At 43.5% G+C, this 24,821-nt stretch overlaps 1 protein-coding gene across 1 annotated transcript in view; it reads right to left on the minus strand.

Moving 5' to 3' along the window:
* Window positions 1-24,821, minus strand: part of LOC121292221 (multimerin-1-like) — a 61,144-nt gene that overhangs the window by 8,755 nt on the left and 27,568 nt on the right. Inside the window, exons 4-6 of the mRNA XM_041213969.1 lie at window positions 20,648-20,743; window positions 17,539-17,712; window positions 11,890-13,950 (exon numbers count right to left, since the gene is read on the minus strand). Coding sequence (XP_041069903.1) covers window positions 11,890-13,950; window positions 17,539-17,712; window positions 20,648-20,743 — 2,331 coding nt within the window. The remainder of the gene's footprint in view (window positions 1-11,889; window positions 13,951-17,538; window positions 17,713-20,647; window positions 20,744-24,821) is intronic.

The raw sequence follows: 24,821 nt of genomic DNA on the forward strand, positions 1-24,821 counted from the left end.
TCCACAGTCACATCAACCCTTGTTTGCTGTTCAAATTGTTTTAGTGTGGTTTCCATCCTGCCCGTTGTAACAAAACTGGCCTGTTCAAAGTAGCCTTTATGGTGGAAAATCTGTTGCCGAGTGACTCCAGAGCCACAGAAATACGGTTGACCTTTACCTGACCCCTAAAATGGTGCATCAAACCATGAGAGAAGAACGCACCTTGGGTGTACCTACATCACATGGGCTGCAGTGATTCAAGAAGGCAACTCACCTCCACCTTCACAAGGCCGCTAAGGGAGGAGAAAAAAATTCTGGCTTTTCCAGTGAAGCTTCATCCCAAGAACAAATGGGTAAAGGTATTTTGCTTATGTTTGGAAACCTGAATTCAGTTTTCAAAAAATTAAACCTGGGCCTGAATTTTCAGCTTGTCGGGTAGGCGCGATTGGTGGGCCCAGGAGTGGTTGGGTAACGGACCGCTGACTACGATTGGCCCCTGATCGCGATTTCACTCTGGCTGGCCAATTAACAGCCAGCCAGAGTGAAGCGCGTGCTGAAATTCTCAATGCTGCCTGGATGGGGATGGGAGGAGGTGAGGTGGGGTGGGGGGGTGGGGGGGGGGTAGCAGCAGTGGTGGGGGGGCGGGTGCGGCGGTGAGGGGGGGTGGGGGGGGGGTGCAAGATTATATTTCTGCGGGCAAAGACTGAGACAAAGCTCCCTGAAGGCAGAGAGCTGCAGACCTGAGAACCATGAAATAAGCTTTTGAAAATCAGGAAAAAAAACATGTCCAAGCATTACAAGCAGGCACCTGAACATATAGGTGCTAAAAATACTGTCCACAGATTTTTAATTTTTTTCATAAAGGAAACCCCATCCCACGCTTGCATGAGGTTTGATGAAAAATGCAAAGTCCGCCTGGTTGATTCGCCCATCTGCCAAACGTAAGAAAAATCAGACAATTGCGCCGTTAATGGGCTTGGTTGCCTTCACAATTGTCGATGGGCGCACTTCTGACATTTGTGCGCACCCACTTAGTGAAATATCAAGTTTCACACCATCGTGTTTGAGTCTTAATGGCCCTTTGAAGTGAAGGAAAAACCAGGAAAACTTGGAAATAAGTAGTACTGGTCTGAAATGGAGTTCCATTTTAAGGTCTACAGACCAATGCCAGCAATTTCCCAAGTTTTACTGGTTTTCCTAACAAGCCACAGGGTTGTACGAAACCACTAGTGTTTTAAGAAGACGTTCTAAGGACAGCTAAGGATGCACCATGATTTCCAACTTTGCAAACAATGTCCACATTCCAAGAATGAATTTGTACTAACTCTGCACATATACTTCCAAGACGATCCCATCATCTGTCCTTGACCTTCTACTCTTCACTGAATTTTTGAGAAGCCACTTAATCTTTTTTATTCATTATGGGATGTGGGCATCACTGGCTAGGCTTGGATTTATTTCTCATCCCTAATTGCCCTTGTTCAGAGGGTGGTTAAGAGTTAACCACATTGCTGTTGGCCTGGGGTCCCATTTGCCAGACCTGGTAAGGACGGCAGATTTTCTTCCCTAAAGGGTATTAATGAACCAGATGGTTTTTTTAAATGACAATTGGCATTCCGGATTTTTATCGAATTCAATTTTCACCATCTGCTGTCGTAGGATTCAAACCTGGATTCTGGGGCATTACCCTGGATCTCTGGACTACCAGTCCAGTGACAATACCATTATGCCAAAGCCTACCTGATCGATGGATATAGATGCCTGGTTCAAGAGGCAATCAAAGTGGGAGGAGTGACGTGTGGAGTGTAATAACTGCACAGCTCAGTTGGGTCAAATGGCCTGCTTCTGTGCTGTGGATTCTTATGTACTTCTATGTGATATTCTTGTTCCTGTTTACAAACTCCTCTATGGCCTCATCTGTCCTGCTTCTGAAACTTTCTCTGGCTCTATATTCCTCTGAGGCATTATTGGATATTAGAATTCTCTTCCTAAAACTTCCTACCTTGCCACATCTCTTCTATTCTTTTAAACCCATCCCCCTGTGATCATATCATTACTCCCTTCTCCAAACTCTCTCTTTTTTCCTGCTTATTGTCCTTTTGTCAGAATCCTATCCTTATTAGCCGTGATATAGGAACTACATAGATTTCCATATGAGTCAACAGCACAGAAGTAGAAAGAAAGACTTGCATTTATGTAGCACCTTTCATGACCTCAGGGCATCCCAAAGTGCTTTACAACCAATGAAGTATTTTTGAAGTGCAGTCACTAATGTACTGGAAGAATTGGGGCAGCCAATTTATAAGCAGTAAGTTCTCACTAAAAGCAATGCAATTGTAACCAGATAATCTGTTTATGTGAAGTTGATTCAGGGATAAATATTGGCCAGGATACCAGGGATAAGTCCCCTACTCCACTTCAAAATAGTGCCATGGGATCTTTAAATCCACCTGAGAGGGCAGACAGCACCTCAATTTAATGTCTTATTTGCAAAATGGCACCTCAAAGTGCATCACCTCCTCAGTACTGGACTGAAGAGTCAACCTTGATTTTACAGATCAGGTCATGGAGTGGGACTCGAACCCATGACCTTCTGACTCAGGGGCCAGAGCGCTTCCACAACTGACAAAAGGACAGAGATGTAGGTTGACTTCTTTGAGAATGCTATTGCTGTTTTGCATGATATTGTTCCTGCCTAAAGTACTATCATTAACAAATGCACTACTATCTTCTCTGGCAATTTGTCTTCCTTCTCTGAAGACACTGCACCCTGAGAGGACAGGAGAGACAAAAGCTTAACAACCTCCTTTCCATACTTGATTGAAAGTAGAATGCGGAGGAAGCCAATTATGAGCCTGCATCCCAGAAGATCAAGCTGGAGTGTGAACATCAAACCTGTGCTAGGTTGGGACCCAGAAATGATCCTGACTCCTAAAAACAAACTAGCACCAGAAGATTTGTGTTTCTGCTATACAGATCAGTACTAGTTGCATATATGATCAATACTGAGTGCATTGTAATGAGGCAATTTATATCACTGCTGTCTTTCTCTTTGAGAGGGTTGCAGGTGACACAATTTGTTATCACAATTAGAATAAAATCTGACATGGATGTAATATTAGGGCAGCTGCAAAATGCAGAAGTTCTTTAGTAACTCTCTTGTGATGGATCGGTATGCTAACATCTGGGTTTCAAAGCAAGGTCAGTCCTTTACAAACTTCACACAGTAACATTGTAATTCTAGCTTCAAACAACACTGTGACTGTGATTTCAAGGCAGATGTATGACAGACAATCTATCCCGCCGGGAGAACTGAGAGCAGGTAAGTACTTTTTTTTCCTCCCCCATCCCCCAAGAAAAATGTTTTCAAACAGAGCTGTCAGGCAGAAGGAAAAAAAATAACAGCTCAGTGGGATAGGTTTTCTAACTTTGCTGCCTGGGTGGTAATCTGGTAGAGGAGATCGCGCGGTCTTTGGAGAACACGCCCAATTATCATTCCATTGATTCCATGCTTGGTCACAAGAATCCATGCAAATAGTGTCAGTTTTGACTTTGATGGGCATCGTGAATGGTAAAATGGGATCTGAAACCAATAGCTCGAAATTGTTTGAACTAAAAAGGCCTTGTGCTCATACAGTGCCTTTCAAGGTCTCAGGTCTTTATCAGCCTAGGCTCCACGCTCTGAAATTTCCTCCTTAAGCCTCTCTGCCTCTCATCTTCAAGTCTCTATTCAACACAGACTCCATTGAGTCAGCTCCTGGACACCCAGCCTAATACCTCCTTCCCTGGCTTAGTGTCAGCTTGTGCCTGATTACACTCCTGCGGGTACTTTGTTCAAGGTGTCATATAAATGCAAGGTGTTATTGTCATTGATGGAAATTAATGGCCTTTTTTTAAAGCTTCTCTTTAAAAATAAATGAAGCAATTTGATTTGAGTTGCAAAGGCTCATCCAGCCAGGAGAAGCAGAAAGTGTTGGGTTTCACAGGAACAGAGGAGGTCATTTAGCACTTTGAGCCTCTTCCACCAATCAATGAGATCATGGCTGATCTGCGACATAACTTTAACATCCTTGGATAGCAAAAATCTATCAATCTCAGTTTGAAAATAAACAATTGATCTAGGATCAATTGCTAGTTGCAGAAAAGAGTTTCAAACTTTTACCAACCTTTGAGTGTTTCCTCTTTCACCCCTGAAAGGTCTGGCTCTAATCTTTAGTCTGTTCTCCTATCCCTAGACTCCCCAACTCACAGAAACAGTTTTTCCCAATTTACCCTATCGTTTTCCTTAATATCTTGAAAACTTTGATCAGATCACTCCTTAATTTTCTAAATTGCAGAGAATACAATCCTAGTTTGTGTAATTTAACCCTAGGAGTCCAGATATCCTGCTGATGAACCTGCAATGCACCCTTTCCAAGAACAATCTATCCTTCCTCCTGTATGGTATCCAGGACAGCTCACCGAACTCTAATTGTGGTCTAACTAGTGCTTTGTATAGCTGAAGCATGACTTCTAGTCCCTTTGATATAAAGGCTAGCACTCCATTAGCCTCTTTTCTTTGCATCTTGTACAAACACCAGCCCATGATTGTCTCAACTAACGATACTGATAATTGCATCTAATTCCCCCCACCCTAACCTATGTTATGAACATCAGCAGGTGAAAAGAGACTTTTCCTGGAATTCACGTAGCAGGACTTTATATTACTGAGGCGAGTGCACCTGTATTGCTTCTATTAAGGCATTCCGTCACAGAGAGTACTTCAATCACCATCAGTTTGCTGACAGCAAATACAATTTTGAGCTGTAAATTATCTTAAAAGGCACTGCCCGCTGTTTGACACTAATGCTGTTTGCACTGCAAATGGATGACTCCGTCTGAATGCAAGGATAATGTTAAGGTTGATTTCTCCTGCTAGCAACCTTTGGAAGAATTTTTCTCAAGTGGGAGATTCCATTGGGTAAACAGCATGCACGGTAAAGGAGAGTTCAGTGGGTGGTCCAAGTTACTGCTCTGTTGTGTGTTGATAAAACTACGGCAGCCTCAGTCCTTTTCCCACCAGAGTAAGGGAACACAAATATTGCATGAAAATATTTCCTACATTAAAAAGGGTCATCTTTTGGATGAAACATTAACCAATTTGCCCTCTCAGGTGAATGTAAAAGGTGTAAAAGATGGCCCTATACAAAGAGAAGTTATCCCAGGTGTCCTGGCCAATATTTATGCTTCAACCAACAACATTAAAACAGATGGTCTGGTCATTTATCTCATTGTTGTTTATGGGAGCTTGCTGTATCAAATTGGATGCAATATTTCCTATATTACAACAGTGACTACGCTGCCAGAGTGCGTCAATGGCTGTAAAGTGCTTTGGGATGTCATGAGGTTGAGAAAGGCACCATATAAAGGCAAGTCTCTTTTTAAAGGATCATCTGTTGTGATTTACATGCAAAGAAAATTGTTTGCGTTCACCCAACATCATACGATTTCTTTGGTAACATTCTTTCCTTCAAATATTTTATTGGGCCTTGCAACATTGATACAGCAGACAGCCTACCCCCATTCCCCCCTGTCAGTTGTACTCCAGCTGGCTGCTGTCAGGGCCTGGTAACATTCCAATTTCCCCTTTCTTTCCCTTGGTTTTCAAATCTTCCCATGGCTTTGCCCTCTCTATTTCAGCATCCTTCTCCAATTCTACAACCCTCCATTATATTTACATTCCTGTAATTCTGGACTCCTGGACATCCCCGGTTTTCATCATCTTTCCCTCCCTTAGGCAGTCCCTTGGGATTGAGGCTGTCTTGTTTCCACTCTGGGTCAATGGGTTCTGACATGGCTGATGAGTCCAACATGCAACCTGCTGAGTCTGCATGGGGGTGTGGGTGGTGCTGGAAGGGTTGGGTAGGTGGGCTGTTTGGAGGTTTGAATGCTTCCTCTGACTCCTCAACTTGGCATCTACACTTTCCCAACAACATCTCTCAATGTGTTTGGTACCTCCCCAAATGAGCCTTCTCCATTTTGGTCAGTAACAAACCGGGGGTCTCCCATGATTCGGCCGGTATGTTAGGCTCATCAGGGATGTTTTTTGGACATCCCTAAAGCATTTCCGCTGTCTTACTGGGAATTTCCTTTGCCCAACCATATAAGGGCATCAGTATAAGGAAAGGGGGGCATCCTGGGCTCATAGGAAACCAACATAGCTTTGGGAACCAGTATGCCAAACGTACTGCAAGAGTGGGAGTAGGCTGCATTGGGGAGGAAAGGAGCTCTAGTTTGATTTCATTGTCTGGATCCCTAATGAACCCAAAATTTATCTATGAACTACTGGCCCCTCTACTGGCCACTGCACCTCAGGAAATATATGTTTGTCTTGAAGGAGATACAGCACCGATTCACCAGAACGATACCAGAGCTTAGAGGGCTAGGTTATGAGGATGGATTATTCTCTCAAGTAGAAAAGGTAATAATTGAGCTGTCTAAAATGATTAAAGTATATGATGAGATGGATAGAGAGAAGCTATTTGCTCTGGTGGAGGGGTTACAGAACAAGAGAGCGTACCTTTAAAATTAGAGCCTAGTGAGGCAATGAGAGCCAGGAAACACCTCTTCACACACAGGATAGTGGGAATTGGGAAGTCTCCACCCCAAAATATTGTTGAGGTTGGGGCCAAGTGAAAATGGCAAGATTGATAATTTTTTGTTGGTTAAGAGTATTAAGGGATCAGGAACCAAGGCAGGCTGATGAAGTTAAGATACAGATCAGCCATAATCTAACTGAATGAAAAAACAAAAACAGAATTACCTGGAAAAACTCAGCAGGTCTGGCAGCATCGGCGGAGAAGAAAAGAGTTGACGTTTCGAGTCCTCATGACCCTTCGACAGAACTTGAGTTCGACTCGAACTCAAGTTCTGTCGAAGGGTCATGAGGACTCGAAACGTCAACTCTTTTCTTCTCCGCCGATGCTGCCAGACCTGCTGAGTTTTTCCAGGTAATTCTGTTTTTGTTTTGGATTTCCAGCATCCGCAGTTTTTTTGTTTTTATCTAACTGAATGAGATTGGAACAGGTTTGAGGAACTGAATTACCTATTTCGGTTCTTACATTCCTAAGGTGTGACACAGTGCCAATGGGATCAACTTTGAAGGGCACTGTCAGATGTGGCCTGTGGGATTTCAGATCCCCAGACTTTACTTACATTAACAATCCTGGTTTACTAAGATGGTGAATCTCAGCAAACTTGACGTGATTGTCTGTGAGGCGACAAGGAACATTGGTCCAAGAAAGTGACCTACTACACTGCTCAAGCACTCCACCTGCTGGGTTGATCAGGGAACAGTACTGGTTGTGCAACATGAAGGTGTTCACAGATTAGAATATTCTGTTGGCAAAGGATAGTTTGTTAATTATAATTTTATTCTCAGCTATTATGTTGGGTAGTTTGCTTATTGGAGAATAGATGCTCTCATGTCCGAAGGAAGAGAAGGCAGTGAAAGTCAACAAACGGAGAAAAATGGAGCTTAAACTTGTTAGTGACCAAATCCATGCCTGATTGCAACAAAGTGCACCAGAATGGGAAGGCCCGAGCACCATCCTAAATTGGTCCTCAGGCCTTGTCATCGTAATGCCAGTAAACTGCAAGAGTCAATTGGACAATTGGCCACAGCTTGCTGGATGGCACCTGGCAAATTTGAGGCCATAGCTGAGCCTGCAGTGGGAGGAGAAGGGAGGTTTATCTTTATTTTGACACGTAGAAATGTTTATTTCCTCTTATTACTTCTTTTAGATAGACACTGTACCGACAAATTACATTCTAAACATCTGAAAAAGCAATGGATCACTAATGCTGTAACTAATGTGCATCGTCAGCAATTTACCTGGCAAAATTCCCATGAGAATAATACTCATACTCCCTTTTTCCCTTTCTTTGTCTAATGCTTTTCTGGTCCTGTGCACATGATGCTTAGCTTTGGCTTTTGAGTCCTCATAATCTACATCAGAGTCTGAGATGAGGAGGAATTTTTTTCTCTCAGAGGTCTGTTAGACTTTGGAATTCACTTCCTCAGAAAGCCGTTGAGGCTGGGAATATACTGTATTCAAGGCAGATTTTTGACTGACAATTGAGTCAAGGGTTATGGGGGGCAAGCAGGAAGGTGAGCTAAGGCCACAATTAGGTCAACCTTGATCTTATTGAATGGCAGAGCAGGCTTGAGGCCACATAGCCTACTCCTGCTCTTATTTCTTATGATCTTAGTCATCATCAGCCTCACCATAGTCCATCTCCATCCTCATCTAGAATCCTCTTTACCTTCTCATAATAGTCTTTGATAACTTTTATGGTTTTCACTTAGAAAGCTGCTGTAGACGATAACTGCACTATCAAAGAATTTCACCTGTTTCATCATCACTTTCACAGGTGGATAGAAAAGGTGCTCTCTACCCTTCCATAAATGTGCCGTTCTGGGCTTCCCTCTTGCTCCTGCTCTACTTTCACTCTCTTCAGCTGTCTTCTTGCACAGCCGGGGAGGTAATTCTTTTCCCCCAAAATATACTTTGGCCATAAAATTTGTAAAAGTGCATTACTCAATAATTTTGACTTCAGAATTACAGAAATTGCAATAAAATTCAACTTGCCTCCATACAGCATATTCCACCCTGAGGTACCTCTATTCAACTTCAATACTCTTGATATTCACAATGTACGTTCTATGTCAGGCATACAGCACGAGGGGTTTTACACAGATTCCAGTCCCTCGGTGCACTATGGCCTTTGACAGTGACCTTTCCCCATTGCGCCTCAGCAGCAGCTGCTGTAAGCTTTAGTGCATCCATCAGCACATAGTCCTGGACCTCGGAATGTGCCAGTCTGCAACATTCAGTCGAGGACAATTCTTTGTTCTGGAAGACCAGCAAGCTTTGGGCAGACCAAAGATGAACGTCCTCCAGCTGCAGTCAATATTTATCTTGGTGTGAGTCCCTGGGAACAGCCTGTAGAGCACACAGTCCTGCATCACAGAGCTGCTCGGGATGAACCTCGTCAAAAGCCACTGCATCTCACTCCAGACCTACTTTGCAAAGCCTCATTCCAGGAAGAGGTGTGTGACAGGATCCTCCCCACCACAGCCACCTCAAGGACCATGTGTGGAGGGGGTGAGGCTCTGAGTGAGTAGAAGGATCTGATGGGGAGACGGTTTCTCACAACCAACTAAGCTTTGTTTTGGTGCGTGTTTGAAAATACTGATGATGAGGCATTCTGCCAAGTGACTTTGACAGTCTGCTCGGGGAACCATCCAACAGGATCCAGCATCTACTTTTCCTGCAAGGCCTCTAGGTCACTATACGCAGACCACTGCCTAATGTACTTGTGGTCAAAGATGCTTTTCAGCATAAACTTTTCTCCAAGGGATAGATGGCAGGCCTGGTTCAACTGCTTGGAGCGTTCTTGGGGAATGTGGCCAGACTCATCCTTCGCAATACCGGGGACAATTAGAACCTCAGCATTTGGTGGCACTTAGTGTGCGGCTGAATGACCCTTGGTAAGCAAACACAAAGGTGGCCATTAGGATGAGGGCATTTTTTTACCCCTTTATCTAGAGGTTTGTACATCATGTCCCTGCAAACATGGTCCATTTTCGACTTCCAGACAAAGTGGAAGATGGCTCAGGTGATCACCGTGGTGGAGGACTGAGGAATGGGCCACACTTGTGCCACATACAGCAACACCACCTCACACCTACTGACCAGGTTCCTACCCACAATGGAGAGGGATCATTGCTCCAAAATTCCAGATTTTTGTTTTAACATGGCTATGTGCTCCTTCCAATTTTTAGAACATGTCATGGTCCTTCTGAACCGTATCATCAGCACCTTCAGGTAGCCTGACCAGACAATGAAAAAGATAAAGGATTAGTCATCCCAGTTCCCAAAGAACATGGCCTCACTCTTCCCGCAATTTACCTTGGCCCTTGGGGCCAGTTTGAATTGATCACAGATGCTCTTTAGTATGAGCACCAACAGTGGATCTGAGCAGAAGATGGCAACATCATCCATGTACAGGGAGGAGTTTCCCTGCATGCCTCCATTTCCAGGGATTATCACCCCTCTTATGAACAGGACAGGGGAGAGAGGGCACAGCTCTGCATGACTCCAGATTTGATCAGAAAACTTTCCGATTCACACCCAATGATTGAAACTGTACCTCTGATGTTTGTGTAGAGAGTTCAATCCAGTTGTGGATTCCCTCCTCAAACCCCATTTTGGAAGGACATCCATCATGCAGGCTGATGAGGGAGGTGTCCACTCCCCTGTCCTGCATGTAGGCAATCGTATTCCAAACTGGTGTGAGGCTATCAGAGATCTTTCTGCCGGTACAACACAGGTCTGGTCAGGGTGAATCACTAACTCCAGAGCAGATTTGATCTGTGCAATGACTGTGGACAGAATTTTGTAATCCACATTCAGCAGTATGATGGGCTGCCAATTTCTAATTTCCTCCCTTTTTCCCTTCCACTTGTAGATGAGGGTGATTATGCCTTACCTCATGGATTCTGTCATGTTGCAAGCCAGAAGCTACTCTCGTACATTTCTAGCAGGCCTAGGCAACCCAGTCCCATGAAGTTAAATACAACACAGCAGGTAAGTCATCGCTTCCAGAAGTTTAACTCTTCTCGAAGGATTGGAGGGCCCTAGTCAGCTCTTCCAATGTTAGCAGTTTGTCTAGGCTCTCCGGTGCACTGTTGTCAAAGACCTCTGCAACAGAGGACAGGAAGGACTTGGAAGCCATGGTGCCTGTGGGTTTTACGTCATACAATCTGGCATAAAAATGATTTGCTTATCTAACTGCAACGAATTTACAAAGCCACCTTGTTCCTTCAGGCTACTGATCACAGGACTCTCCCTGTGTGCCTTTTGGATGAAGAAATGCAAGCATGTCTCATCCCACTCCATGGAGAGAATTGGGAGACAGTCAAACACTGGCCAATTGCAGGTGCGGACTCAATATGGAGTCAATAGGAGCTCACCTGCTCTCCCTGGCTCTTTCTGAAGATGAGTTAAAAAATAAAATACCTGCAGGCTTCTTCTGCAAGAAACATCAGGTTAGCTCACTGTCAGTCCTGAAAATAAGCTCAGAGATTGTGGAAGCACAGTATCCAACTACTTTTAACCAATTATGGAAACAGGTTCAGAAATTTTAGCAGGAACCTTATTTCAATACCGAAACAAAATCTGTGCTCATTTCATGTGCTTGTCATGGCCACCTAAAGAAAGGCCATGCCAAATTTATCAGTGATCCAAGCACCCAGGCAAATCATGCACACAACTTGCTGTCACTCAATTTACCATTGTTATGCCCATAAAACCTGGATAATATTGAATTTCTACCCCACGGATATTGGGTACATAAAGCATTTAACATTGTGGGATTCCACATGACCAATTACATTTGGGAACAGGAGGAGGTCATTCAGCTCTTTGAGCCTGCTCTGGCATTCACTTAGATTGTGGCTGATCTACATCTTGAATCCATCTACCTGCCTTGGTCCCATAACCATTAATGCCCTTTCCTAACAAGAAACTATCAATCTCAGCATTGACATTTTCATTTGATCCCCAGTCTCAACAGGATTTTGATGGAGTGTTCCAAATTTTCAATACCCTTTGTGCATCACCTCTGAATGGCCTGGCTCTAATTTGTTAATTTTTGCTCTGTAAATTCACTAGCACTTTTGCTATGATGAATGTATTATGGCACTTATACTTCCTTCCTGCTTATGTGTATCTTTTACTAATCAGTTAACATAATAACCTGGGTTTCAGTCACAGACTGATCTATGTCCTGTCTCTGGCTGAGTAACTGCATAAACATTAATAGTTTTTGAAAGAAAGGTATAAAATAATAAATTAGAGTAGTTACCTGGACCAATGTTCTTGTCAGCATATCGTTGGCTTCTTCCAGTACTGGTTGTATTATTAATGGCTCTTGGTCTCTTGTATAGCACCTTTATTTGCTTCTGGATCTTTGTAATATTCCTGATAATATTAGAGATGGCCCTATCCATAAACACTGTAATATTAGTGAAAAAGATCTCCACAGTGGTCTCACTGATAGACTGCATGAAGTCTCTCAGGTCTTCTTGAAGGGCGGTAATGTTTGGCTTTGCCATTGTTGATGCAGTCTGTGGAATACTGGCATTGACCTGAGCTACCAACAGGGACAAATTCTGACAAAATCCCCAGGTATGCCCTGTCTCCACTTTCATTTGGGAGAGCCGGTCATTCAGGTTAACCCATTTGGACTGCAATCCTGACACTTTGCGGCTCAGCTCCTGGTATTTTGGAGGAGCAAGCTGGACTTTGCCTTGTGTTATTCTGGGTTTCTTAATTTTAGGTAAAGATTTTGAGCTGGCCATTATCGAGCTCAGCTGTGATTCAAGTGCCAGAACACGTGATTCATAGTCTTTAGTTTCTGGAGGGGAACGAAGGGCATTTTCCTGCAAATGGTGCATCTGCTGTTGGTGATCTTCAATCCTGGCCACAGTTCTATTAAACAACTGAGACATCGTAATTAGATTTGGAAGTAAGCTTGTCTCATTGTCCTTCAGATCCTGGAGGGCACCCATCATTTTCAAAGCATTCTGGTGCCTCACCATATCATTCAGCAGCACCATAAAAGAGGCATTCAACTGAGTAAATAGTGGGATCACAGTCAAAACATCCTTCTGCTTTTCAATACTCCTGTGATACAGTTCCAAAGCATATTGCCTTAGGCCAGTGACATTATTTTTCAGGATGTAATAACCATCTCTCATGGAATCGACAGCATCGTTAATAACTGTCATCGTATCATTCAGGCTATCCTCAATTTCGAGACGGCATTCAGCTAGAAACCCGTTGAGTGTCTCATCTCCAGCTAGGTTTTGTTTTCCAAACCGTGGACTTTCTGCTGTACCTTTGACAAACGCAACTAAGCTCTCTACCGTGGAACTGAGATTGTCTAAACGTTCAGCAAGAGCCGCAACTTCAGCACCATGGTCAGCAACGGCACCAAGGTCCGCAGCAGCACCATGGACAGCGGCAGTACCATGGTCAGCGGCACCACCATGGTCAGCGGCACCTGTTTCAACGAGCGGCCCTTGCCCGTCAGTAACAGGTTGAAGGATTTCAACATCGTACGACAAAATGCTGATTCTCTCATTCATTGAGTTTAGGATATCATCTAATGAGGTGAAAGTATCAGAGAACGTCATGGTTAAATTGTGCATTCGGTTCTCCATCTGGTCCATCCGGATGTCCACTTTACTCTTGCATTCTTCGACCATCTCTTGGCAAGTTCCAGTCAGCATGTCCTGCTGGCTGCCAACTGAATCCGTGAGGTTGGAGAGCTGTAATCCATGTGCATTTACTTCAGTGTACAACTGGACTATTAGGCGGCCCTGCATTTTGACATTTTCGGTGATATTGAGCAAATACTTTTGGAAGCTTTCCTCTCTCTGCCCTCCTTGTTCCTCGGGGATGGTGATATCTGGGAGCATCTGATTGGAAACCAGCATCTCATGAGCTTCCCTTGCCTGTGAAAAGGTATGGTTTAGGGTTTCAAAGACAGTGCCAATCCTATTGTGTTCCTTTTCCAATTCTGCTTGAAGAGACTTGAGCTTTCCATTTAGCTTCTGAGATGTGTCATTACAAGCCACTGATACATAAGCTCTAAGTACTTTCATTTCATCCCTAATCTCTTGTAGTTCAGTACCAGTTGAGGGATTTTGCTTCACTGATTTGGAGTGGGGATTCTCAGATAGTGACAAAATGGTATCATTTAACTGATTGATTGCTTCTTTGGTGCTTTCAAATTCCTCAGTTAAACCTGAAATAGCTTTGTAGAGCTGAGCTACCATCTCCTGCATGTTGTTTTGAAACGACTGAACTTGTTGTGTTACAAGTTCTTTTACCAGCTCCTGAATCCCTTTCGATTTAGTTGCTGAAACAAAGAAATGGAGACAATTTAAAGGAGTGGCTCTTCGCTGACAAATCATTGACAGAAAATCATTAACATGGTGATTGTGTGTCCATTGGCAAGCATGTAAAACCAATCAGGTTTTATTGAATTGTATTAACTTTCTCCTATCAACACAATACACAATTTCAAAGGGGAAATCTCTCTTTCTTATCTTTGTTCCATTTTTTCTCAGTAATTAACAATATGCCAAATGAAATTAGATTTTCCAAATCTAATTCAAAGTTGTGCCTTCCTCAGATTCTATCATTTCAGAGAAGCACACAGAGTTCCATCTTTCACTTAAGGAGGATTTTACAATTTTGTGGTTTTGTCTTAGATGTTCTCACAGATGCAGCACTGGTGGTCACTCCTCTAACTGGTCAAGCATCTCATATCAAGGGGCTACCCAATATGTAAATCTAAGATAGCATGTAGGTGTCAACAGTGGCTCAGTGGAAGCATGCTCACCTCTGATTCAACTGGTTTCAGAAACGCATGGGTTTGAGAAGTGCATTAGAGAATTGAGCTCATAACCTTGGCTTCATTGCAATACTGAAAGAATGTGCACTGCCAAAACTGCTTTTGGGTGAGATGTTAAAACGAGGCCCCATGTGCCCTCTCAGGTAGCGGTACAAGATATTTAAAAACAGGGGAATTGTCCTGTTTTCTAACCAATATTTATCCCTCAACCAACATCACTAAAACAGATTATCTAGGTCATTATATCATAACTGCTTGTGTAATAAGCTACTAAATTGGCTGTTGCTTTCAGTCTTTGGGGAAATTAATGTTTTAACCTTTTATTTCCATGTTTAGTTTTAACACTTGTGCGATTGCACTTTGCTTTAAAGCTGAGCATTGAAAATTAATACATTTTCCAGATTCTTTCTGTGGAAAAGTTATCTTTAAACCTCAAAACATGATGAAGGGATTTAAGACCTTTGCAGGTCTATTGTCTTGAGTATGTCAGATTTCCTTTCATATTGCTGGAATTCCCATATATTGTAGAGTTTGACCTAAGATACAGAAATTCTTGTGACAAGTCAGTCAACTCTTGTAGTTCCCCACCACCATACCACGCCTGACCCCCTCAGCCTGAAGGAGCAACTTGTGCCTACAAGATGTTAACTGCGACTGAAAACCATCCTGTTTCTTCCAGTAATTCTCATTAAATAGTGTTGTACTGTCTGACTGGATTTGAATAGGTACAATCTTAAAGTGTCACCCACTTGCCAGCTCCTACTATTTCTGAGGAGTCTCCAAATTACTAACCTCTGCCCTAAGTGTTGATTTTAGCCTTTTTTTTTGCTGCTTAAAAAAATGTGTTAACTCTTCTCTTATGTCCTATAATGTTGCTTGCATCTTCCTCACCTTCACTTCCTTTACAGTTGTTCCTATTGTTTGCTCTATTATATTTCCATCCCCCCTCCACTGCCTTGTTAACTCTGCTGCAATTTCTTTTCTCTCTCCTCTCCTACAGACCATGCTGTCTATTCCAATGTATCTCAGGTCACCATGGATGGAACTGAACAAAAACTGAACAAAATTTTGTGCTTTCCAATTTCTTGCAACACACCTTATGAACCAGTTATGTCAGAACGAGTACATTTTGCAAAGAAGGGAGCAATCTCCATGACAGTGTTGAATGTCCCTTAAATCAAATGAGGTATGCAGCTTCTTTTCACAGGAATTCTCTAAACAATGAAAATCTTATCCAACAATTTCCCATTCCAAAGTCTTTTGATAGCCCAGCCCTTTTAGAGCCTTGGGTCACAAACATATCTGACTATGAAACGAGGCAATTTCGGCTCTGTGCTGTGGACTCAATTGTACTGGGACTAAAAGGAGCCCAATACATAATTTAACAAAAGACCTTTGACCTTCTGCAGCTGCAGAGCTCAGTCAATTTCCATTGATTGTATGGGGACTCATGTATCTGCGGGGACAGGCAAAACACATTTGCAGTGCGGGCCAGCCGAGTTAAGTGCACCACATTTTTAAAAGAAAGAATGAGTTAACAGTTCCATGTGGGGTTAATCAAACTGACAGCAGCATACATCAATCCAGCAGCCCACTGTAAAATTTACAACCTATTTGTCTGCTGTCAGAGTAGGCATGTCAGAACTGGATGCAGGCATCTTCCTTGGAGGAGAAAGATAGCCTCATCAGCTCATTCTTGGTTATACTTGAAGCAAATCGGGGTGGGGAATGGAGTGGGGTTGCGGGGGTAAAATTTCCTTGACCATTTCACTAAACTCACATCACAATTCTGATTGAGTAGCCATGGAACCGATGGGAAGAAGATCAGGACCTGGTTCCAGATTTAGTTCGATTTCATTCTTAGCTTGGTGAGGGATGGATCCTTCTCTGGACTAGAGCAGACTGGGATGGTGATGGTGGTGACTGCATTGACAGCGGGGTAGGGGGTGGTGGTGGGAGGGGATTGGAAAGATGTGCAAATGTGAACACTGCCAGAGTGTACATCATTTGCAAGCTGGTCTTGAGGAGGCACATCCCATTCACAACATGGCCTTTGGCATCTGAACTGCAGATTCAAAGAAGCAAAAGAAAGACTTGCATTTATATAACATCTTTCAAAAACTCAAGGATGTCTCAAAGTGTTTGACACCACTGAGATATTTTTGAACTGTGGTTATTGTTGCAATGTAGGACATGTGGCAGCCAATTTGCACACAGGAAGCTCTCACAAACAGCAATGCGATAGGACCAGATAATCTGGTTTCTCTTGTGATTTTGATTGAAGGATACATATTGGCCAAGACACAAGGAATCACTCCCCTGCTTTTCTTCAAAAGTAGAGCCATGGGATCTTTTATGTTCACCTGAGAGGGCAGACAGGACTTCAGTCATCTCATCTGAATGACAACACCTCCACACTGCAACACCCCCCTCAGTACTGCACTGGAGTGTCAGCATTGATTTTGTACTTGAGTGATGAAATGGGGCTTGAACCTGAAGCTTCTGACTGTAAGGTGAGAGAGCTACCAACTGAGCTAACACTCAGCAACTCAGCTGATGATTCAAAGAAATTTGCAATCCATACTCTCAGAATTTGAAGTCTGACTGCTCAGCCCCAATTGGCAATACTTATATATCAGCCATTTTTTCCACGAAGAGATGGGGATAGTTTATTTCTATCTCATCACAGAGATCTTGAGGTGCAGGGGGTAACATTCCTGCTCTGAGCCAAAAGCTCTGGGTTTGAGTCTCTCTCTAGGACTTGATGGCCACGGAAGGTGCTTTCATAACGGGGCCAAACAAACTGATTACTAGACCTGTATTGGAGTCTCCTGGTTAGTCATGCTTGTTGTGCAGTGGTGCCCCTCAAGCTCCTGGTGACAGGCTGCTGACATATTCCAGGAAAACTAGCCATGGAATCAGACATAAGCATGTGCTTCGTCTGCCTCATGTGCCATGAGGCATGGGATAGAATGGAGAAAGGAAAGTTCTTTGTCTGAATATCAGTGGGATCTGTATTAATGAGATTGATCTGATTCTGCCCAATTTTGAAGGTACATCCCTATTGCAATCTTGAAGCATGTGTCATACCTTTTGAGGTTGATTGCAGATCTTTCCCTTTATCTTCATTTATTTTTCCCTCCAGAGAGTACAGCACAATCCGCACATCATTCATGTTGGCAGAAATGTTTTCCACTTTCTTTCGCAGTAGGCCCAGTTTAATTTCCTGATTATATAGCTTGTCATTGAATTTTGCCGTTAATGCTTTAAAACATCAAAATGAGCTATTAAAGTTATGATTCATTGGGCTAAGACTACACACACATTTCAAGCACAATATCTAATTATATGAACAATAGCAGAAGGAGGATTACCTCCTGTGAGAGATGTTATGTGTTGTATCTTATAAAAATCTATCTTTTTTCCAGATTAAAAGATTGCCTTCCACTTTAGGGCCTTTTATATAAAAAGCTGCTACACCGGCAATGTGAAATTTGCATTTTGAACATATTCCCTAAGTAAAGCACAGATATCTTCCCTAACATTGCTAATGTATTTGATTTGAATGTCAAGATACTGTAAGGTGAAATATTCCCAGGGGTACATTGAATAAGGGTCTTGCTGTCAATCACAATTACATTGGAAGGGACACAGGACATAGAAGCAGCTGGTTAACTGTTTAATTCAGTGACATTCTCCCAGGACCACATCATGATGGATTGAACGGGCATCCGTTATCAGAAACTTTAATTCTTTTTATTGATTTTTTGAAAGCCACTTATTCAAAATATATTATCAGTGCCCCCAACCCAAATATTTCAACATAGGGATGGAGTAGGGGGGAAAACACAACCACAAAGCATTCACAAAAGGTATGCAGGAATGGCAGATTTAGGAATTTCTAAAGAGGGATACAAATACTGAGACGCGTTGGTGATTTTGATTTTCAACACTAGATTTGGGCAGTTTCAGATAGTTTGAAGCCAAAAACCATAATTCTGTCAAGCCAAAACAAAACGACCCAGGTAGGGCCTAGTTTATGCTTCTGCACAGGACCTTGAGGTGGTTTTCTATGTGAAAGGCAGGATGTAAACGCAAATTGTTGTTGCTAAAAATATATTGGGCCAAATATGTTGTCTAAGATGTGTCACCTCATCATTAGCTTCATGAAAATGGCAAACCACGACTGCATCAATATTGAACTTCATTGAATGGCGTGACATTGCTGTATTTGATGGTAGCTATGAGTTAAACTCACCACAGAAAGTCAAGCCTGTCCATTTTAGTTTAAATGCTCTTTCAATTTGTGATAAATGTACTTACTGCCAATCAACCTCTCTGGCTCTGATATTTAACAATTACAGATGTGGGGCTTCATTCCTTCAGGATTTAATTGTTGGAGATATAAAAAAGTCACATTTAAATTTTACATTTTTTCATATTTTTCTCGCCTCTTCCCCCCCCCCCCTTAATTCAATCTTTTGTTCCCTATTTATTTCTTTCTCTGCACCTATTGTGACATTGAATTCACCCACTCCAACTTACACTTTCTTCTCAGTTCTTGTGCTGTTAATTTTACAATCCTTCAATTCAATTTGTTAAAGAGATGCATTGTTGCTTGCCCTGTTAATTCATGTCCCTGATGTCCTGGTTCACTCACTGCACTGTTATAAACTTGCAGTTGCCAAGCAAAAATGTTATAAAAACCCAAGCTTGCAAGTCACCATTAGATTCTCTGCCACAGTAAATTATACTTCGTTGTAAGAATAGGTTTTTTTCCAATGAAGGAGCAGAAAACTCAGCCTGTAGAATATACCAGGTGCTGGAATCAAATACAAGATCAGTATTTAACCTCTTTTACCTGGCAGATACAGGGTAGGTTCCTGCCAGTCAATCTACTTAACTCCACCCAACCTTCCCCTCCATTGGCTGTCAGTTTAATGGGGCTTAAATCAGAAGAGTGACTTGGACCTGGCAGGGATCACTTTCTATAATTCCTTTAATTTTATCGGAAGAGAGTATCCAATTTTGAGAAAGTAACTCTATAGACTCCTGTGCCCATGATCTGGATGCAAAAGCTGTTTTAGATTGCTGAATAGATGAGATAATTTGTTGGTAAAATGCACAGCTTGAATTGCAGTGAATGGCTCATCTTCCCAACAAGATCAGATATTTCTCTTTCATTTCCTGTGCACTGTTGCTTTGTTGCTGTAACTGGCTTTGCCTGTTTGTTTCATGTTGACCTCCCTTCAGTCTCGTAATCATAAATTCCCAATTATTTTGTGTCTTAATTCTGTTTTTGTCCTAATCAAATTAACCGCTTTGAAGAAAATTACTCTCAGAGCCAGTTGTGCATTGACTCTTTATATGAATTTTAGCCTTGAACAGTTTTCATTCGATTATCAACTTGCTTTGTGACAGGTCTGCGAATGAACCCCAGAATGATATTCCACAGCAATACAAGATACTTAAGTTTTACATCGGAATTTGGGCTTCCTTGTGACCTAACCCCATCAAGTCTCTTTGCCTCTTGATTTTCCTGCTGAGCCTGCATGCCCACAAGCGCTCCCTACATAGGGTCATCAATATCATGCAGCACAGGAAATTTGAGTGTGGCATGCTGCCTGCTTGAACAAAAGTGGACAAAGCAGTGGTGGTTCCTAATGCTGACTGTCTACATAGCAACAGAAGTATGTCATTCAGCCAATCAGGCCAGTTCAACTACATCGCGGCTGCATCTCAACAGCACCTTGGTTCCATATCTCATAATATCCTTACCCAACAAAAATCTATCAATCTCAATATCAATTGAAATTTTCAATTGACCCCCCCGCCTCAACAGCCTTGTGGAGGAGAGAGAGTTCTGGATTTCCATTACCTTTTGTGTGAAGAATTGCTCCTGAGCATGAGCCCAGAATGACCTGGCTCTAAGGTCATCCTTGTGCTGGACTCTCCAACCGGAGGAAATAGCTTCCCTCCAACTACCTTACCAATTCCTTTAATCATCTTAAACACCTCAATTTGATTATCCCTTAGATCAATCTATGTAAGGCATGGATGATTAATGTTTATGTCAGGTCCTGGAACTGAATAAATGTAGCAAACAGTGTGCTTTGTCTTTCTCTATAACAAGTTTTCATAATAATCACATTTAATTATTTGGTCCCAAGATAAGAAGATAATGAAGAGTTTTCCAGACCTGGATCAAGAGGCTGTTGAGGTTCCTGGGGCATATGAGCTCCAGTTGTCTGACTCTCAGCTTGATTCTCTTCCGCTTGTCTCCTTAAATGTTGGTCTATGAATAGAACAGAAGTTTGTAACTCATCATAACAATTGCAAAATAACATCTTTCTGATATCGTTTACAAATGCTGCAGGAATGTGGGGTATGGAGCAAGCCTGCATCTCCTTCACTAAGACCACAGTTGGGGTAGCTACCCCTCCAGAATTGTCCTGGAGTCTCCAGGATTAGAAAATTAATCTCCAGGACACTGCTGTGAACAACTCAGGAGTTAAGTCTTGGGGGGTGGGGAGGGGAGGGGGTGAGGGGAGGGATGGCGAGGGGAGGGGAGGGGTTAAAAAAAATGCATAGTTTTCATTTTCATTTCTTGGTAAAAAAATATTTGAGAAGGATCAAAAAATTGTGCTTTGAATGGGCAGGTGATAATAGGAGGTCACTTCAGGAAGAAGTCCATTCAGAGTTGGCACCCCATGGCACAGTGAAGCATAGGCTGAGGGTCTATTAGCACAAGGAAGTCATCCAAAGCTGCAGCTGGTGTTGGACAGCTTGACTTTAGGAACCGATGGCTGTCATTTAACCAGTAAACATCAAAGTAGAAATGAACAGCTGTTGCTTGTTGGAATGGATTGTAGTGTAGCCCAACGAATAGAGCGCAGCTCAAATTAGATCAGTAAATCACATGAATATTCAGTGACCTAATTTTCTGCTGGAAGTATGCCCAATCTGGGGCAAATTTAGGATTGGAAAATTCAGCTAGAGAGATATTCCACAGACTCTGACATTGACATTGTAAAATGACAAGAGTCCCTTCGGAAACCTCCACTCCAAATATTCAAACTGTGCCCTTCAGCATTGCTATCATGGGCAGGAGATGTTTTCAGTCTTAAAGGTCTCTCGCTAAAGCAGTACACTCTACAAAATCCACAACTTCTGAGAGAAAGAAAGAAAAGACAGCAAATTTGGCCACATTCTACACTTCAGGAGTTTCTGCAAAGTCCTCTTAAGGGCAGAGGTGCTGCCTACTCAAGCAAGAGCAGCAGCACAGGATCGGTTGCAGAGGGTGGTGTTGGGGAGTGGTGGGGGGGTAGAGACAGGGACACTCAGGCTGATCATTCACACATTCCTAGCATGGGAGAACATCCAAGGACCATTTTACCGTAAGTATGCAGGCTAATTAGTCTTCTGAGAGGCGGGAATGGCACCCACCTTTTGGGTCCAGGTCTCTAATGTGGCCTCGGTACCTGAGGATTTTGTAAATCCTATTCTTGTCCAGGTGAAAAGGACCCATGACCCCATTGCAGCCTGCTCATGGCAGAACCCCAAAACAAAAATTCCACCTTTAGCAGACCAAGTACCCAAAGCCACATTTTACGGCCTATTCTCTGTGGATGGGGGTCTGAGGTACACCTCTGAGGACACAGGAGCCCACTCCATGTTTATATAAGAAGGGAATCCCTGATCCTGTGGGATCAATGCAGGAGTTTACTGACAGGTGAAGGCCAAGACCAAACGTCACTAGATTTCTGGAATCAGTGATTGATACCAGCAAGAACAGCGAGAGGAAAAAAACGGGGAAAGAGTAAATAAAAAAAAATTCAGCACGAGTAAAATTACAAGATGTTAATAGTATTGTTTATCTTGATCGAAAATTGCATTGATCTCATTAACAATCTAATGGGAAGGGACTGAAGTCTGATCTTGACGGGTGGTAAATACTTGTCATTATCTGCAGAGCTGCTTTAGCATGGTAATTAGAGATGGAATGCCAAGTGATAGCAAAAGTGTGGATGACAATAATTACACAAACAGCAGGGGGGAAGTACAAGGCTCTAAGAGGTTAGTAAATCTTCTCCCACCCCCTTCACACACACACACACACACACACACACACTTCTTCATCCTTTTGCAAATTGCATGTAGACTGAAACCAAGGACTGAATTTTTGTCTCCCTCCCCACCCCACCACAGCACAACCCCCCCCACCGCCAAAACCCAAGGTGGGAATGGAGATGGAGGGGCCTCAAAAATACGGGGCACTGGGCAATGTATCAGTTGCAGGATGTCGTTCCCAATGCCAGGCCTTTTGGGGGAAACAAATTCAGGGCCCAGGAAGGTCGCCCACCTCCACGAGGTGGGGCCAGCAATTAGGCTCATTTTCTCTCTCTCTGTCTTCAGGTGTCATGCCCTAGTTAGGCTCATTATGAGCCTTTTTAAAGATGAGTGACTTGAATTTTCCATAGGCCTTCAGTATCCCGACACAACGGGTGCAGATCAACTGCCTGGAGGTGGGCAGTTAGCGGCTGGCTGGGTGGGGTGAGGTGGGGTGGGGGGTTGGGGGTGTGGGGTAGAGGGGTTGGTTGGGGTGAGGGGGGGTGGGGGGGGCAGGGCAATGCACCAGGCAGGTCTATAGGCCCTCCCTCCCTGCCTGCTGGGTGGGGGTGCTTCAAAAGGTCACCTTGTGGAGGGGCTTCCCCATCAACAGGCTGTTTTTCTCTGCTTTATTAATAAAGTTTTAAAAAAAGTGGCTGAAAGGGCCCCTTCTTGTTGAGGCACCTCCCAGTATTGCAGCTGGTTGCTCCTGTCATTGGCCCCCCCAGCTTTGAGGGCCTGCTTGCCGTCCTTAGTCAGATGGGAAACCCTTCTCCATGCCAATCAGGGGCTCACCCACTTAAAAATCTTAACTTTAATCGACTTCCTCTGGAGAAGGACAGGGTTCTGACTTAAAAGCAAATCCAACTCCCGTATGCTACCTCCCCGGTGAAAATTCAGCCCCAGATGGGTCCCGAGTCTTTACTCTAAGGCTTGGCCTTAGATAGCATGGCAACGTCCAATTAATGCATAACATGTAATTTCACTGCCAAGTACTGTGTAATGCACTGTGTGAGATCAATGAATTAGTGTTAAATCTGGCCACACATTGCCGCTCTAACTTAAATGTAGGAGAATGCTGAATAACGCCACGTGGGGCCTAGTTTTCAATTTCTACAACACACCTTGGAGTAGATTTTTGACTTCACTGTCTGGGTGCTGATCTGGCGGAGCAGATTTCAGGCCCTTTGTAAAGTCCTCCTGATTTTTATTCCATTAATTTCAAAATGAAATCTACCTCCTCCATGTTCAGGCAGTCACCTCAGTGCCTCACATTAAAGGAGGAGGAAAAGAGAATTGTGGATGGCAGGCAAGAGGAAAACGAGAGCCAGAGAGAAGGGGCAAATGTATGTTTGGAAAGAAATGTGTGGGAAAATAGGCAGTGAGCTCCAGAGGACAAAAGTATAGCTGCTAGGCAAGTGGCTGCCAGTGGTAAATACTGGAGATTGAGGGGTAGCTTAATGTCAGAGATGGTGCATGAGGAGATGTAAAGCTTGAGGGGGTTAGTGAGGTAAGATGGGGGCGAGGCCATTGAGGGAATTGAAAGCTTGGATGGGAATTTTGAAATGTATTGGAAGGCAGGGGAAGCCAATGGAGCTGGCAAGGAGCAGGATGATGAGAGGCAGGGATGTGTGTGGATGAGGTAATGTTATGAATGGACTGTAGCTGGTGGAGAGCTGAGGTGGGTTGGCTGGTGGGATAAAAAGTCAAGCTTCAAGGTGATGAAGATGTGGACTAGGGTTCCAGAGCATTGTCGGGGAGGGATAAGGGCGGAGGTGGGAAATGTTGAGGAGGCTGAAGAAGGCAGCCTGGTAATGGAGTGGATATAAGCAATGGGGCTGAGCTCAGCATCAAGCAATGTGTCAAAAACCTTAGCTCCGGACTCAGAATCTTCCCTCAAAATGGCAACAGTGGAAGACAAGTGACTTGCACCAGTTTGCAATGGATTTTAGGCGGAGGGGGCAAATTCATTTATTGCAAATCCTGCAACCGGATTTTCCGGTTGTCGGGCGGGCTCGGCGGGAGTGAGCGTGAATGGCCGCGGATCAGACCGCTGCCCGCGATTGGGCCACGACCGCCATTTCATGCCGGCTGGCCATTTACCGGCCAGCCAGCATGAATTACGCGCCACAGTGCTCAGCGCTGCCTTTGTGGGGCTGCGGGCAGGAGGGCGAACGCGGAACTTCGCACATGCGCATGAGTGCGCGTAGTAAAAGCTCCCTGAGGCACAGAGCTGCCTCAGCGAGCTGGAGCTTTTTGAAAAT

The sequence above is a fragment of the Carcharodon carcharias genome, chromosome 1, assembly GCF_017639515.1.
Source record: "Carcharodon carcharias isolate sCarCar2 chromosome 1, sCarCar2.pri, whole genome shotgun sequence".
Taxonomy (NCBI): Eukaryota; Metazoa; Chordata; class Chondrichthyes; order Lamniformes; family Lamnidae; genus Carcharodon; species Carcharodon carcharias.